General features: G+C 28.3%; 7 protein-coding genes across 7 annotated transcripts; 4 read left to right on the top strand and 3 right to left on the bottom strand.

Moving 5' to 3' along the window:
• Nucleotides 1-533: 533 nt before the first annotated feature.
• OCT59_000520 (uncharacterized protein) lies at nt 534-2,804 on the bottom strand. Its single transcript, XM_025318332.2, has 6 exons — nt 2,589-2,804; nt 2,172-2,505; nt 1,889-2,077; nt 1,797-1,806; nt 1,421-1,714; nt 534-1,341 (listed from the first exon to the last, which is right to left on the bottom strand). The coding sequence occupies exons 1-6, from the start codon at nt 2,761-2,763 to the stop codon at nt 967-969; spliced, it is 1,377 nt and encodes a 458-aa protein (XP_025176437.1). The 5' UTR covers nt 2,764-2,804; the 3' UTR covers nt 534-966.
• Nucleotides 2,805-3,592: 788 nt separating this feature from the next.
• OCT59_000521 (uncharacterized protein) lies at nt 3,593-4,799 on the bottom strand (the record flags this gene model as incomplete). The annotated part of the gene is made up of 2 exons (XM_025318333.2): nt 3,593-3,767; nt 3,862-4,799. 2 exons carry the CDS (start codon nt 4,797-4,799, stop codon nt 3,593-3,595), a joined length of 1,113 nt encoding a protein of 370 aa, XP_025176438.2.
• Nucleotides 4,800-6,062: 1,263 nt separating this feature from the next.
• OCT59_000522 (uncharacterized protein) lies at nt 6,063-7,398 on the top strand. The gene is made up of 4 exons (XM_025326365.2): nt 6,063-6,137; nt 6,202-6,476; nt 6,559-6,605; nt 6,673-7,398. The coding sequence occupies exons 1-4, from the start codon at nt 6,113-6,115 to the stop codon at nt 6,971-6,973; spliced, it is 648 nt and encodes a 215-aa protein (XP_025176440.1). The 5' UTR covers nt 6,063-6,112; the 3' UTR covers nt 6,974-7,398.
• Nucleotides 7,399-7,423: 25 nt separating this feature from the next.
• On the bottom strand, nt 7,424-9,222 carry OCT59_000523 (uncharacterized protein). Its single transcript, XM_025318335.2, has one exon. It carries the CDS (start codon nt 9,206-9,208, stop codon nt 7,856-7,858), a length of 1,353 nt encoding a protein of 450 aa, XP_025176441.1. The 5' UTR covers nt 9,209-9,222; the 3' UTR covers nt 7,424-7,855.
• A 338-nt stretch (nt 9,223-9,560) lies between these two features.
• OCT59_000524 (uncharacterized protein) lies at nt 9,561-10,391 on the top strand. The gene is made up of 3 exons (XM_066138889.1): nt 9,561-9,688; nt 9,771-9,910; nt 9,984-10,391. Exons 1-3 carry the CDS (start codon nt 9,637-9,639, stop codon nt 10,086-10,088), a joined length of 297 nt encoding a protein of 98 aa, XP_065988339.1. The 5' UTR covers nt 9,561-9,636; the 3' UTR covers nt 10,089-10,391.
• Nucleotides 10,392-10,614: 223 nt separating this feature from the next.
• Nucleotides 10,615-12,668, top strand: OCT59_000525 (uncharacterized protein; the record flags this gene model as incomplete). The annotated part of the gene is made up of 6 exons (XM_066138890.1): nt 10,615-10,840; nt 10,927-11,152; nt 11,229-11,578; nt 11,664-11,903; nt 11,974-12,159; nt 12,217-12,668. The coding sequence occupies 6 exons, from the start codon at nt 10,615-10,617 to the stop codon at nt 12,666-12,668; spliced, it is 1,680 nt and encodes a 559-aa protein (XP_065988340.1).
• A 424-nt stretch (nt 12,669-13,092) lies between these two features.
• On the top strand, nt 13,093-16,271 carry OCT59_000526 (uncharacterized protein; the record flags this gene model as incomplete). Its single annotated transcript, XM_025318337.2, has 14 exons — nt 13,093-13,242; nt 13,317-13,441; nt 13,522-13,818; nt 13,897-14,191; nt 14,259-14,375; nt 14,466-14,613; nt 14,686-14,801; nt 14,877-15,074; nt 15,141-15,264; nt 15,347-15,465; nt 15,535-15,655; nt 15,730-15,896; nt 16,131-16,138; nt 16,238-16,271. The coding sequence occupies 14 exons, from the start codon at nt 13,093-13,095 to the stop codon at nt 16,269-16,271; spliced, it is 2,019 nt and encodes a 672-aa protein (XP_025176443.2).
• Nucleotides 16,272-16,303: the final 32 nt, after the last annotated feature.

Consider the following 16,303-nt stretch of genomic DNA (forward strand, 5'->3'; position numbering starts at 1 on the left):
GTAATTTAAATTTTATTATCTACTTTTATTTATCCGTTTTTTTTAAAAAAAAAATAAAAATAAAAATATCTCATTATTGAATTGTACAGTAATTTGAAAATTAGTATTTATCATTTCATTGACTATTATTTTTATATTATATAAAAACAGTATTTATGTAATTGAATACTTATCTTACAAAATAAAATGTGTGGCAAACCAAGTAAACAACATATCACAGAATTCAAATGCATACAGTTCTCCTCAAAGAATAGAAATAAAAAAGGTAACACTTGACGGACGGACACGAAAATCCAATAGCGGTATGGCAGGCTAAATTTGGTATAGTGTAAGATGTCTTGGCATGTTCCAGTTTGATTATTATAAATTAGTTTTAATTGGTATATTTATTCTTAAAATGATGAATTATAAAAAAATTTAATTATTATATAGTAGTACCGGATGTACCGGATGCCAAGACATGATCTTCCACATGCGTATTTATTTATGTGACAATTTTAAAAAAAATTAATATTTGAAAAAAATAAACAGACACAGAATTTGATCAAAAATTGAGAAGCAGATTTTCAAATTTTTTTTTTTTTCGAAAGAAGTTACTTCGGTTAAGGATTATCAATACTAATCGAAACCAACAAATTAATATTTTAAATTCGGATTTTATAACTAAATCAAAATATCTTGAATATCTTGTTAACTAAAAATATCGAATGACTCCTTTTTTTCATATATCAAAGTCGTGAAACGTTAAATTTAACCCCTCAAAAAAAAAAAAACCAACAATATCGAAGATCATTTAAAATAATTTCTTAAATTGATTTAATTATTTCTTTATTAGTTCTTTTTTTTTCATAAAATATTAATTACGTATAATAAAAAAAAAAAATAAATCCTTTACGTATTAATAAAATAAGTATTGAAGTCTATAAATTATTTTTGTGTCATATAATTAATTCTATTATACATAATTTATTTTTCAACATCATCATCATCATCATCAAACTGATTATTATGCACTAAAAGTGAATTAAATTCATAATTATTTGATGTTGGAGAATCTTGATTTGTATTCAAAACGGTACGTCCAGTTTGTGACATTGAATTATTGAGTGGAAGTGTATTATGATTATTAGATAATTTATCATATTTTTCATAGTTTGGTTCGCCATCATTTTTTCCTGATCTCCAATAAAGATCAATAAGTAAATTGACACCAAGGAATATAAGGAAAGAAATTGCGACGTGAATTAAACTATAAGAATATGGATCAATGATTTCAGCATCCAAATAATAGATTTGCTCCTCATTCGCTCCCATGAACAACAAACCGGAGAGAATCAAAAGCTGTTTATGACATAAAAAATTTTATTAATATTTTGGCATAACCACCTTTAAAGAACATAAAATGAATTATTATATTTACGTATGGAGGCAATTGTTGGAAAATCTTGATTGGTCCATTATTTTTTGCAAAAAAGCAAACTTCAACTATTCTCGCCAATCCTGCACTCATTAATGCATAACCAAAATTTGCATGAAGTTTGGTGGATGTTTCCGATGCTTGGCCATGAGCACTCATGGCGAAACCGGTAAAAAAGATTATGAGTCCTGGGATGATGCTTCTCTTTCCATTTCTTGAGAGATAAATTCCAACCATGCCACCAGCCCACCACATTATTCCAAGTGCAGTATGTTGATAATCTTTATGGGACCATGGCTTTAAAAAAAAAGAAAAAAAAAAAGATTAATTTAATAAATATTGTAATAATTAAATTGATTTATTTTCATTAAACACTTACTGAGTTCCATCTAAGAAACAAATCAGATGCAATAAAAGAATTTATCGTGAGTAAAAGATATTATTATAAAATCAATATATTTAAATACAAACCTGTGTTCTGTCCATGTGTTTACGAATCCCCAAACTGTAATCATGCAACTATCAAAATAATCTTGTGATTTACCCTTGCTTCGAAGCCATTCACTTCCAAACCTTAAGGACAATATCAACAAGATACCATAACCAATAAATGAAGATCCCATAATAAAATGTGCAAGACATTGACCTATATGATCGTCTCTATTAATTTTTTTTTTTTTAAAAAAAAAATAAATAAAATAAAATTTATTAATAAAAATATTCCGATTTTATAACACAAAAAATTTCTACTCACCGACACCATCCAACTGCAGTTATAACCCCGAATACCATTTGTATATAACCAATAAAAGGTACAATTATTCCAATGATCTGATGGAATTTAACAGCAATTGGTCTAATTCGTTTATTAAACCCTTTTTCTAAATGTAATTTTAAGTATATACCAAGAATAATTTGACAGGTCAAAGTAAAGATAACAGTCGAACCAAAAGCTCTATGAACATTATCCCCACTAAATTCTCTTCCTTCATGAGCATGACCAAGGATAAAGCCAATCAATACTAATACTGCTCCTGATATTTGAACGGGAACATGCCACCTAGATTTACTAATTCCCAAAACCATACCTTTTTAAATTTAGAATAATGGTTATTTGTTAGGATCAATTAAAACAAAGTTTTTATTTTTTTCTTTAAATATATTTTCATACCTGTTGGGAATATTATCCCAAACGCTAAAAACATAAAAAGTATATGCGTCCATAAGGTTCCGTCAATAGGATCATTAGTTGCACCAACACTCAAAATTTCGTGAGGATGTGCATAAACGTTCCTTAATAAAAGTGAAAGGGCTATGGAAGAAGAAATAAACTTTGATAGAGTCATTTTAATTAGAATCGTCTCAAATATTTTAAGATCAAAAAAAAAGGTTTATCTCAAAATACCGAATAAGTGCATTTATTTATATATAAGTCAAGTTCTGAAAAAGTTTGCAATAAAACTTCCAATCAAATCACATTACGAAATTACAAAAAAATCAGTTCCAAAAAAGTAAATCCAATAAATATTCTATTTATATTTCCGTTTGTTCCACGATTTCCTACAATCAAAAACCAGCAGCCACAATACTCGTACTACATAAACTGCATAAATGTGCACGTGGCGTATTCACATCTCACGTGATATATTATGTTATGATAAAAAAATGTAAATATATTTAATTGACTTTTGAAATCTTTTTAATCTTTTTGTAAACTATACAAATTATATTCTAAAAACTGAAAAGATGTAACTTCAGTTTTAGGTTCTTAATAAACTATCCGGTAAATAAAATAATACAATAATACATTAAAATATTAATCAAAGAATTCTTTTTTTCAATATTATATATGTCGGAATAATACAGTTCATATATTACACATCTCCGGACATAGTAAAGAAAAAATGATTGGGGAAATCGAATTATTATATACAATAGTTTACTATGTCTGTAAATAACACGGAAATTTTAAAATCTTGCAATTCAGCAGGAGTTAGAAGATTTTCGAGAATGATACATTACGATTGAAGGTGAACTTAGAGGTCGTGCATATCCATTTTATTTTATAAGTAGTCCACATTTATTACCTTATGGTATCAAAAATACACGAAATTAATATTACGAAAGTATGTAAATTTAAAAAATATGCATTATGACATTCATAATATAAAAAACTTACAAAGTGAGGAACTTACAAAGTTTTTGACCTTCCAGTCCTCTCCAACAAGGAGAATTACGTGTACCGCAATTGTAACACGCGAATTCTTGTTCTGGACGTTGTGATCGCATAAGACGGATGGTTCCGTCCGGAGCAATTTCTGTCGGACGATGAACTCCTTTGTTTTTTAAACTTTTAATAAATATAATAATTTATACATTACATTATAAATTATTATATATTATAATAAATTAACTACATAGAAATTTTGAAATTTTAAACCTACTAAAGTCCACAAGCATTACATAGCAAAGCGATTCCATGCAAATCACGTCTCCAAGCAGGAGTATCGAATACTCCACAATTTGAACAATGGGCGATCTCACCCTGACGAATTCCATCGGTAGAAGTGGGAGATGACAAGGAAGGAAACATATGTGAATAATCAGATTCTGGTTTTCTACCTCTTTTTTTCTTCCCCTTATTAGGATGTGCTTCTGTCAAGATCATATAATCTCTCGTGACTAATGGAGCATTGGACACACGATTTTCTCCAGATATCTGCTGCGCCAAATTTTCATATCCCAAAGCAGGTGTGCTTCCAGAAATTGTTCCATAGTAAGATGGTATATGGCAAGCCGTTTGTGTTTGTACAGCTTCTTCATTCCAATACAATGCTTGACAATTTGAAACTGGATTATTCCCAACAGGTAAAGATGATGTATAAGGTTGAACGTAATGCATTGTCATGTTATTGTCATAATTCAATAAACTTGGATCAATTCTGGAGGTTGAATTTGAAGGAAAGGCCATTACATAATCGGGATTATTCAAGGAATAATTTTGATTTCCGTTTCCGTTGTTACTCAATAAGGTAGCTTGAGGAATATATTGATAAAAGTTTGGATAATATGCCCTTTCATTTAAATTAATTTCATTATTATTTTGTTCAAAATATCCTTTGATTGGTTTATAGGACATATTTTGTTCTTCAGTTGGAACGTTTGGAACCTTGTAAGTGATTCCTTCAACAGTTGAAGAAGAATTGGATATAGGCGAGAAACCCTTAACAGCCTTAACGGTTTTGACAGTGTTAACGGGAGAAGTTACGAAATTGTCTTGATTCCGCGTATATCGCTGATATTTGATTTTACAGCCGTTAAATTCATTCGACGTATTTTTTATCTCTTCTACCGTTTCTAAATATTCTTTATTTCTTGACATTCGTTAAAGTTAAAAAAATCTAAGCAATATAGAAAAAGAATGTATAATCAGAACAAGGAAACTTTTTTTTGTTCTGTAATTATAAATTAGACTCGTAATAAAATTAAATAAACTCACAATAACTACAATAACTACAATAACTACAATAACTACAATAAGTGTTGATACTCAAAATTGCGATTCTGTAGCTTGTTATATTAAATCACTATATGCACGTGATAAAAGAAGAATGTTGACTCCTTCCACCAGAAAAAGATGAATTTTTCAAATTCAGAGAGGAGAAAGGTAATAAATTTATATAAAGAGAATTATAAGTCCAATTTTACGGAATTAAAAAAAAAATAATAATTATGTTTAAATATATTATTCGTTAAATTACAGGTATCTTTGGTAATGTTTTTCTTTTTTAATGTCCCATCAATTCATCAATCGTTCATTATTATTATTATTGGAAACGTAAAATAATATATGTTTAAGGGTGACGTAAATTTGAGTATGTGAGTTTAAAAAAATTGATGCATAAGTGATCAATAATTTACTTTTAACACTTGGAAGAAAAAAATATATAATAATTGTATCGATATTAATGCAAATTATGCAAATTATGATATCAAACGTAAGGAAAGAGAAATTTATTAAATATTTAATCTTTTCAAAATTTCGCGTAAAGCATTATACGTAGCATGTCAATGCTGTACGTGCAAATCTATTTTTGTCATTCATTATTCCTGAGTATAATAATCCCAAATTGTGTATTATAACAAATTCATTTTGTTAAGGTTTGTATAAATTCTCCACTGCAAGTCCACATGACGCATATTAAGAAAGTTTTTAATACTTGCATACTTTAACTGTTAAGTGATAAACATTTTTAACTTCCCGCTAGAAAATCACATGATAAACTTTTCAAATTATCAGAAATTTCTTAATACATACAAAATATTTAGGTTTTTATAATTGAAAACATTTCTTTGATTCTTCTTTGATCCCTTATTTTTATCATTTTTTACGTTATGTGGTTTAAAAAACTTGTTTTATTAATTAAGTTTGGATTCTGATCTTGAAATTAACAAGAAACATTTCTGTAGAAAAAAAAAGTTTTCATTTTATTAATATGGATATCACCCGTTTTTAAATCGTCGTTTTTGATTATGATTAGATGATATTTTGTTTATGTTCTCGTGATCGTGATCGACACCTTACATATCACGTGCTTTTAAAAAAATGTATTTATTTAGTTCGAACTGAAAATATTTTTCACTCAATTTTTTCTTTTTTGTTTAATAAAATAAATTCTTTATGATAATTAAATTATGAGCTCTAAAAGACTACGAAGAGGTAATAAACAATGATTCATAAATCTGAAAAATCTCTATTTATTGATTTTTCTTTTTTATTGTAGGTAAGAGATCAAAAACATGGGACGAATCGACTTATGACCCATCAAATCAAGAAGAAGATGAGGATGAAGATATGGAAGATGAATATGAAAGAGAATTTGAAGAGGATGAAGAATTAGAAGAAGATGAAGAAGATGAAGATGTTGAAATGACGGTACCCGAAGTTGAAATTGAAGAAACCGAAGAAGAAGTGGAAATTGATGACTTTTCAAGGCATAGACATGGTCTAATAGAAACTTATGAAGTTGATTCCATAATTCAAAAAAAATTTGAAAATGTAAAGAAAAAAAATTCTTTTGAATTATTACTATAAAATATCATTATGTTGTTAATTCTCTATTACTTTTTTTTTATCATAGGGTCGTGAAATGTTTCTAGTTCAATGGAAAGGTTATACCAAACCTACGTGAGTAAATCGTTCGATTTATTTGTTTAATCACAAAATTGATTATTAATTCACGTTAATTTTTTAGATGGGAACCGCGTGAAAATCTTGATAATTGTACTGAAGCGTTAGATAGTTTTTTTAGTTTAATTAAAGATGCTGATTTTGATTCGAAATCAGAGTCCGACTTAAAGCATGAAAAATGGAGGTCATCTATTAAAGAAGCTTACGAAACAAGTAAAAAATTTGATTATGAGATTTATGAAAAATATATTCTTAGAAGAGGTCTCATTGAAGTTGGAGAGGGTTATAAGATTGAAAGTGTTCCATTTGCTAATATTGCAAGTAGTGCAAGTAGACAGAATAGTATTTCTTCTTTGAAAGGTTAATTAATTAATGCAATTAGCTTATTTATTAATGCCAAACTTAGATATTATCAAATGTAATTTTTGAATCGATTCATTATATATAACTGCTATCATCGCATTTTTGTTGACGAAATATTATTTAGTCAACTTCGGTATTGATTGTTCGATCATTTCAACATTAGAACTACAATATCACTGGATATCCTACAAATCAACCTGATGGAGTAGGTACAAATTATACGTGGTTACAGGCGTGCATCGGTGATGTTATAGATGGATTTTATGATTTATACCAGGAATGAGTTTTATATATAATAATACAATTTTCTGGAATAAAATACTGTGATTCATTGATTATTTGAAAGCTAAGAGTATGGTTATATGAAAATTAGTATTTTTAGTATTAATAAATAGAAGATTCTATCTCCGCATTTGATCATTATAAAAATTTTGTTAAATAACTTTCTATTTGATGGATTTTCCTTTTTTTCTATAAATGGTATATTTTATTGATTGAAAATTTATAATTCTAGTTCAAGTATGAATTTAATCATTAATTATTAATAAATTATATCTTAAATTTCTCGATTTTTAACTCTATATTAATTAGAGAATGATTTAATGAATATCGTGAATCCGGTGCACTCATGAATTTTTTGTAATCATATAGACAATAGCAAAATAACCAAAATATATAAATATGTGTATATATGAAAAACTATACATTTAATTTATGAAAAAATGGATCCTGTCCACTTTATCAAGACGAGAAAAATTTACAGTGTGAAAAAAAAAAATTGTCCATTCAATCTAAATCTATAATGCTGTTAGAAAAAAACAAGAGTTCTATTCAGGAATCTAATAGTCAACTGTTAAAGTAGATTAAAGTGAGAATAAAATAAATCATGAATGAGGAACATTATGAGCCACAGAAGCTGGACGATTTTCCAATACACCCTTTGCTATGACATCAACCTTAATTTCGGCATTATTTATAGATTGTATTGTGACGATACCTTTAACTTCACCTTCCGCTCTTGGTTGGAAACGAACAGGAATAATAGAGAAACCTCCAGGTTTAACCACGACACTATTCATAGGAAGAGATAAAACAAATTTACCTCCAGGGCCAGTTGAAGTATCAACTTTACAAGTAAGTCTAATTGACTCTTTTGAAACATTTGTTATTTTAATGCCCATAGATCTTTGTTTACCGACTCTCGTAGGAGGCATTTTAATTTCAGATCCTTCAACTTCAAATTTCACTTCTTTTTTTGGAGGTTTATGTTTTTGTAGTAAGGCACTAAAAGTATTTTCTGTAGCAACTCCTTGAAATTTCATACTAACAGAATCAACCTCATTTGTACCAGCTTCAGAGGCATCTTCTAATACAAATGTTTGCATATAAGATCCAACACCTAAAGGACAAAAATGTACATCAACTCTTTCAGCATGTTTTGGACCTAGAAACCCTCTTGGTTTAGTTACTTTGAAAATATCATCTTCAACTTCTACTGCTGCATTTGTTGCTGTACCTAAACGACGAAACGTTGGTTTGCCAGCGGCAGTTAAACTCCAAGAGATCTGTTTTTCCGTTGGATTAAAAATATGAAAAACTCCAATCGTTAATTCACGTATATTAGCAGAAGGAAAATTGATTTCACCAGGAACACCAATATGTATAAAGTTTGCGCTAGTTAGTGGTTCTCTAAGTGGTCTCATTTCATGTTGATCATTTTGTAAGAATCCTGTAGTATTTTTACGTTTAGAAATATCTGGAGTATTTGAACGACTTCTAGAAGTTGTTCGAGAACCTGTTGGAGTATAAGTGGATTCTCTATTCTTTCTTCGAGATATTCTATTGATATCCGGAGTGTTCGAACGACTATTTATTCCTGTACGAGCAGGTGTAGAATGTGATCTTTTATTACTACTCCCGGAACCCTTTTCACTACTTGGAGTATTTGACCCACTACTAGTTTTTGAAGGCGTTATAGGTGATTCTGATGAGACATTTCCTATTTCAACTGCTGTTTTATCTGTATCCGGAGAATTTGGTCGCGTTTCATTGGAAGTTGTTGTCGTATTACTTTTAGGCTCTTCGACATTAGGCTTGGTTGATTCTGGACTAACTAGAGGAGAGTCGGTCGGGGAAGATGTGAGAATATTTGACTTCTCATCACTTTCCAGTATAGTTGGAAGGTTCGGTTCACTGGCAAAAAATTCCGCCGCATTAAAGCTTTGGCTATCTTCCATTATATCTTAAACTCAAAAAATAAAATATAAAAAAAAAGAAAGAAATAGGAATCGATCAAGAAATTGCATATCGACATATTTTTTATATCAGATGTAGTGCTATACTTGTTACACTCCCTTGGTGGCTTATAAGGATACAACACAATCAGGATTGTGCAGATAAATAAACCCCGTTTTGTAAAAATTAGAAAGTTACGCAATGATTAATCAGACGATCCGAATTTAAACAGTTAATTTAAGATTAAAAATTAACCTTCTATGACAGTGTATGAGAATTACGGTAAATAAAGCCGACATCCACGAATCCTAATAATATGTCATAAAATGTATCGAATCTTTGGTGACTCATTACAAACAATCTTTTTATATTTATATAAAAGCCAAATTCATCTAATATCACGAAATTTAACTGACGAGATAATTAAATCATGGCCGATAATACTGATCCTATTACTGCAATGACTGCTGGTTCCCGATCCGGTATCCTATATCTTCTATAAATGGATCAAGTGCTATTTTAATTTTATTAATCAATTCTTATTGAAAATATTTTTAAATACAGCTGCACTTATAGATGAAGATATAGCATGTGCAGTTCCTGAACTTACTTCTGGAAATTACAGTTGTGTAAATCAAGATGTCGCTCATGCCACTCTTGAAGAAAAATTTGGAAAATACCATGAATATTACGAAACCGTTAAGGTAATTTTTAAACATATTTGTTCTTTCACGATAATTATTCTAAATTTATACATTTACTTTTGAAATTATAAAGGATAAGGTTGTAAATTTTATGAGAGGAAGCATCAGTAAACAAAGCACTTCTGAAGACGAAAGCAAGGAAGCTATTAATATTACTTCTTTAAAGAAAAGTCCGTGATTAATTTTATCATAAAAAAAAATCTTCATTTTATTAATGAACAAATCTATAATAAAATAAATATTTTTTACAACCATAAGTCACATGACTTAATTTTTTCATACATAATCTTTTTCTGCTCCTTTTTTTTATTCAAATATGCTATTATATCAAGAATTTAATTACATTTATGGTATTCTACAATATTACAATACCCTATGATGGACTTATTTTATCACAATTGCTCAATGTTTAATTTCTTCCACAACCTTTATTGATTAATCTTATCATTTTAAAATAAAACGATAACCTTTTGAAGTTTATTAAGAATTCATTACCATTTAACATTATGTTAAAGTAACGCTTCATAGGCCTCATTCACTCATTGATACAGACAATTGGCTAATCAGATCGCTTACCATTCTTCAAAACCACTGTCGGTTAAATGATCTGCATGATGCATTTCCATCTAGGCTCAAATAGATTTTTTTCACAAAAATTTCTACTTTGACCTTTTTCCCGGTGGAAATTGTTTTTTTTTTAAACAATGATTCACTTTAATCGTGTTACAAAATTTCAATCACATAATCTTATATTTAAAGAACACTATTTAACTAGATTATATACTACTAATAAAAAAAATTCGACAACCCTTGTATCTCGGTTGGATAAATTAAAGTTTTCTCTTGTAAATGATAAGAATCCTGCTCTTTTACAAAAAAGAAATTTGAATCAAGATACTAATGCTGCAGGAGTATGGGATCCTTTTCCTGGTAATTTTTTGATAATTTGTTTATATGCACGCATTTGCTATTGAAATTATTTTTACGCTTCATTCGGATACGATTCATTAAAATAGATCCTTTTCAGCCAATTGTCGAATATTCTGCAGAAACCGCACTGGGTGATGATGATGACGAGAAATCTGATCCAAAAAAGAAAAGAAGACTAGTGGGCAAAATTGATTCTCGTCCTTTACCACCTCCAAAAAAGTCTTTCATGTCACCTCGTGTAATGGATGCCGTTTTAACTACTGTAATGGGTTTAGCGGCTGTAGGTCTTGGTGGTGTGTTTTATCAAGCATGGTAAATAAATCAAGAAAAATTATTAATTTTAAATAAAAGATAAATTTTTTATATATATAATTTTTTTTTTAATAAGGTATGAATGGAATGAAAATCATAAGGTTATGTTATCATTTACAAGGCCAGCACCATTACTTAAATCAAGAACATCTGAATCATTTTTTGCTAGAGCAGAACAAAAAAAAATTGTAAATGTTGTGGCAGGTCATGGTTCGGCAAAGTATTATTTACTTGTAGGTGAAAGAGGAACAGGAAAAACTCAATTAATATTAAATGCAATGGAAAAAATTGGACATTATGGAGTTGTATTTTGCGATGCTCATTCAGATAGTGAAGTTTTCAAAACAAGGTTAGGAAAAGCTTTAAATTATACGTATAGAGAAGACTATGTTGGTCAACTCTTTGCTAGAGAAGCACCTGAAAGAGGTATGTTTTTTTTATAAAAAATCTTTTCTTTTGAATCCCTTTTGTTTGAAATTTTATTAATTTATTGAATTTTATTATTTTTTAGGGTCTGCGTTGTTAGATGTCGAGAAAGCATTAAATATGGTTGAAGCAGTTGCAATTAAATATGTCAGAAGAAGAGGTCGTCCGTTAGTTCTAATCATTAATAACATTCATTCATTTGGAGATGACGAAGAGGGTGAAGACTTGTTGGAACTTCTTCAACAACGTGCAGAATCATGGGCTGCTTCCAGACTGGTTACATTAATCTTCAACACTGATGATTATAGTGTATATGAACGGATGAGTAAGTTTAGTTCCTTTTATATAAATTCTGGTTATGTTCGATGGATTCTAATGATTTCACTTTGATTTAGAACGAGATGCATCTCGTATGGACACGATTAGAATTAATGAGTTGACACATGAAGAAGCAGTAAGATTATTGAAAGAAAAACGTCGTGGTCGCGAAACAGATGAAGAAATTGAAGATATTATTAAAAATCGTATTGGAGGTCGTCTTTCCTATGTAAATCGATTGGGAAGAGAAGAAAGTATTGAGGGTAAGTAAAAAAAGGTCTAAATTTCAAATTTCAAATAAATTAATTTTTTTTAAATAGATACCGCACGTCAACTTGAAAGTGAAGAACGATCATGGATTGTAACTCAAATTGGATTAATTCCAGATTTTGAAGAAACAGCATTTGATAATCAAAAATATGCATCGTGTGCATGGAAATTAATTAAGGCTATAGTTAAATCTGAAGAAAAAAAATTACCAATAAATGAATGTAGAATTATCACAGGGAACCCGAAATGGATAGAAATGTTAGATCATGATAATATTATTATGGTTGATGATCATCATAATGTTAAAGCCGATTCAAAAATTTTACAAAATATTTTTGAAGAAATAGTTAATTCGGAAGGGTTTGAAGAATTATTAGATAATGTTTGTGAAAGAGTTGAAGAAGTTGATAAAGAACAAAGAACAAGAGAATTGATATGGAGTAAAAAGAATGATCAAGTGATTAGATTTGGTCAACCAAAGAAAGGAGGTTGGTTCTGGTAATTTATGTATAACTATTTTTTATTGTATATTTATATTTATTAGAATAGAAGTTAAATTTACTTATTATATTAAAAAAAAAAAAAAATTCCGATATTAGGAAATTTATGGGTCAATTATTTTTTCTTGATGCTCTTTTTATTGTAAAGAACTTTTAACCTCGTGAGATAATTTCCTCATGAGATAATTACCTCGTGAGATAATTTTTAATTTAACCTAGTGAGATAATCAACCAATAAAAGTTGTGCCGATCTACGATAGTTCTACGATTATTCAGCAATATCTTGTAGAAACTTTTCTTCCCCATTACTGTATTATATATTTATTTTAACTTGTTTTTAAGGACTTTAAATTTGAAAATTATCAATAAAACTATATAAAAATTCAGATATAAAAAAGTTGTTTTCGTTTTTTCTTAAATTTAAACATGGGTTTGTTATCTTTGGGTACACCATTACCATGGGAAGAAGCAAAAAATTATGCGGATTATATTCGCCATCATGGTATAAAGCAATTTTTATGGATTTATCATAAATTAAAAGATAAACAAAACGATTGTTTATTATGGGGTGATGAGGTAAAAATTTAAATGATGAAAATTTTTTGATATTAGTATTTTTTTTTTTAATTTGATCGAATTTGATCTAATAGGTTGAATATATGGTAATTGCATTTGATGAAGAAAATAAGAATGCAAAATTATCCTTAAGATTATATGAAATTTTGAATGAATTACAAAAAGAGGAAGAAGCAGCTTTAAAAAATCCAAATTCTGAGTAAATTTTTCATCATACTCGCAGTTTTCATTTGATTTATAATTTTTCTACATTACTTAATTAAATAAATTAAATTTTAGTAAAATGGTTAAAACTTCATGGAAACCGGAATACGGGGCATATATGCTTGAGGGTACTCCAGGGGTCCCATATGGAGGAACTTTGAAGGAATTACTTCAAGTTGAATCAAACATGAAGTATCGTAGACAACTTGCAGCAAAATATATGAAACCGAATGAAGTTCCAATTACTATAGCTAGTTTTCCAAGACTTGGTTGCCAAGGTCAATTCCTGGAGCCTCATTATGAACCAAAGGGTGAAGCTTCAAGAAGCTTATTTGTACCTGATGAAATAATTAATCCACATGCAAGATTCCCGTAAGTAAAGTTATTGTCATTGCATAATATAAATCCTACGAAATTTGTTAATTTTTTTTAATTTTGAAACATTATTAGGACATTAACTGCTAATATTCGAAAACGCAGAGGATCGAAAGTTGCAATTAATATGCCAATTTTTCATGATATAAAAACTCCAAAACCTTTTATAGATCCAACAATTCCAAGAAATCGTAATTTATTTCCCGAAGACAAGGAGGCTGCTGAAGGCATGGCATTACCTGACCATATTTATATGGATGCCATGGTTTTTGGTATGGGTTGTTGTTGCCTTCAGATTACTTTTCAAGCTTGTAATATTGAAGAAGCAAGAAGACTTTATGACCAATTGGCTAATATAGGTCCTATAATGGTAAATCAAATCAATCTTATTCCGATTGTTAAATTTTATTGGAAATTAATTCATCTCTTATTTGTAGTTAGCTTTATCAGCAGCTGCTCCAATTTATAGAGGATATCTTTCAGATGTGGATTGTAGATGGAATGTTATAGCAGGCAGTGTTGATGATCGTACTAAAGAAGAACGTGGTCTAGAGGTTTTTAAACTTCGTAATTTTGCCGAAAAAAAAAAAAAAATTGAACAACATCTAGGAATTTTCATTTAAATATCTTTCTTCTCTCTTTAGCCTCTTAAGAATAATCGTTTTGTTATTAATAAATCTCGTTATGATTCAATTGATTGTTATATCTCTACGGATAAGACATTTAAGCCTGAATATAATGATTTGGATTTAGTGTACGATAAAGAAATCTGTAAAAATTTGATGGATAATGGTTAGTAAATTTAAGATATATATATATATTTTTTAACATTTAATTATTAAGTGATAAATTTATTATTTGTAGGAATTGATGAACTTTTAGCTCGTCATGTAGCTCATTTGTTTATTAGAGATCCTTTAGTTATTTTTAAAGAATCATTGGAGGAACAGAATGACGAAAACGTTTCTGATCATTTTGAGGTATTTTACATTTGTTTCCATCTGATTTTATTTCATTATTAATCTATCTAAATTTGAGAAAAAAACTTTATCCAGAACATACAATCAACAAATTGGCAAACAATGAGATTTAAACCTCCCCCACCTAATTCAAACATAGGTTGGAGAGTAGAATTTCGCAGTATGGAAATTCAAATCACAGATTTCGAAAATGCTGCATTTGCAGTATTTATTGTTTTATTAACTAGAGCAATCTTAAGCTATGGATTAAATTTTTATATCCCTATTTCAAAGGTAATTATTAATATTTATTTTATTACGATTTCTATTTAATTATTTGTAATAATAATTATTTTATAGGTTGATGAAAATATGAAAATGGCTCATAGAAGGGATGCCGTATTAAGTGAGAAATTTTGGTTTAGGAAAAATGTGTTTGAAAAAAATAATATTATGTATGACGATTACGTAAATGTAGATAATGGTATGTTTGATGTTGATATTTATTATTTTTTGTAATAATAATCTTTCAAACATTAATATTACATACAATATCCAATTTAAAGATAATATAAGCATACAGCAACAAAATGTACATAATAATAATAACTCATTAGATAATAAGTCAATTTCCATTGAAGATGAATATGAACAAATGAGTATTGATAATATTATTAATGGAGATGTAGGTTGTTTATTTGTACTTAAAAATTTAACTTCATTAATTCTAATTCGTGGTTATTTTTTCTTTCAGGGTGATAAGTTTCCGGGATTGATAACTTTAATAAATCATTATCTAGAATCAATTAATATTGATATTGAATCAAGATGTATATTAGGAAAATATTTGGAATTTGTTAAAAAAAAGGCTAAAGGTAATTTTAAATTTTTATACAATTAAATAATACTAAATTACTACAAAATTTAATTTAATTTTACTTTAAATTAGGTGAAATACAAACAACAGCAAAGTGGATACGTGAATTTGTTAGATCCCATCCAAAATATCAACAGGATTCTGTTGTTACGCAAGAAATTAATTACGATCTAATGAAAACTATTGAGAAGATTCAAAAAGGCGAAGCAGAGACTCCTGAATTATTGGGGAATTTTAAAGTTTAAAATAATTTAAAGGTATATTTATATTTTGATTATTTATTTAGTATTACGTAATATTTTAGGGGTTTTTGAAGGTCTTATTATATATATTACATGGGGTGGGGTATAGACTTATAATAAATGGATATTACGTAACTAAATGTTTTCTTATGTAGAATATTATAATATATATTATTGATTTTTTTTTATTTTTTCTTATACAACATTTTAGTATTTACAAATAACAAATAGTATTTTAGGTAAGAGTTTAATTTTTTTTTGTTTTAATGTTGACTTTTGAATCAAATATTGAACTTTTGAAATTAATTTAATGCAACTTTTCATTATTTTATATATAGATATATATTATATATATATATATATAATATATGATTATTGCTATTTCAATCATATTTTCTTGATTA

Source organism: Rhizophagus irregularis, chromosome 1 (assembly GCF_026210795.1).
Source record: "Rhizophagus irregularis chromosome 1, complete sequence".
In the NCBI taxonomy this organism is placed as follows: domain Eukaryota; kingdom Fungi; phylum Glomeromycota; class Glomeromycetes; order Glomerales; family Glomeraceae; genus Rhizophagus; species Rhizophagus irregularis.

Bases quoted from the DNA above. Each gene is read 5' to 3' on its own strand.
- OCT59_000520 (XM_025318332.2), bottom strand. From the start codon at position 2,763: ATGACTCTATCAAAGTTTATTTCTTCTTCCATAGCCCTTTCACTTTTA. The intron at 2,506-2,588 runs GTATGAAAATAT...AAATTTAAAAAG, and splicing joins TGGGATAATATTCCCAACAG to GTATGGTTTTGGGAATTAGT. The intron at 1,342-1,420 runs GTAAATATAATA...TGTCATAAACAG, and splicing joins TCCAACAATTGCCTCCATAC to CTTTTGATTCTCTCCGGTTT.
- OCT59_000522 (XM_025326365.2), top strand. From the start codon at position 6,113: ATGAGCTCTAAAAGACTACGAAGAG. The intron at 6,138-6,201 runs GTAATAAACAAT...TTTTTATTGTAG, and splicing joins CTCTAAAAGACTACGAAGAG to GTAAGAGATCAAAAACATGG. The intron at 6,477-6,558 runs GTAAAGAAAAAA...TTTTTATCATAG, and splicing joins TTCAAAAAAAATTTGAAAAT to GGTCGTGAAATGTTTCTAGT.
- OCT59_000523 (XM_025318335.2), bottom strand. From the start codon at position 9,208: ATGGAAGATAGCCAAAGCTTTAATGCGGCGGAATTTTTTGCCAGTGAA.
- OCT59_000524 (XM_066138889.1), top strand. From the start codon at position 9,637: ATGGCCGATAATACTGATCCTATTACTGCAATGACTGCTGGTTCCCGA. The intron at 9,689-9,770 runs GTATCCTATATC...TTTTAAATACAG, and splicing joins GACTGCTGGTTCCCGATCCG to CTGCACTTATAGATGAAGAT. The intron at 9,911-9,983 runs GTAATTTTTAAA...GAAATTATAAAG, and splicing joins AATATTACGAAACCGTTAAG to GATAAGGTTGTAAATTTTAT.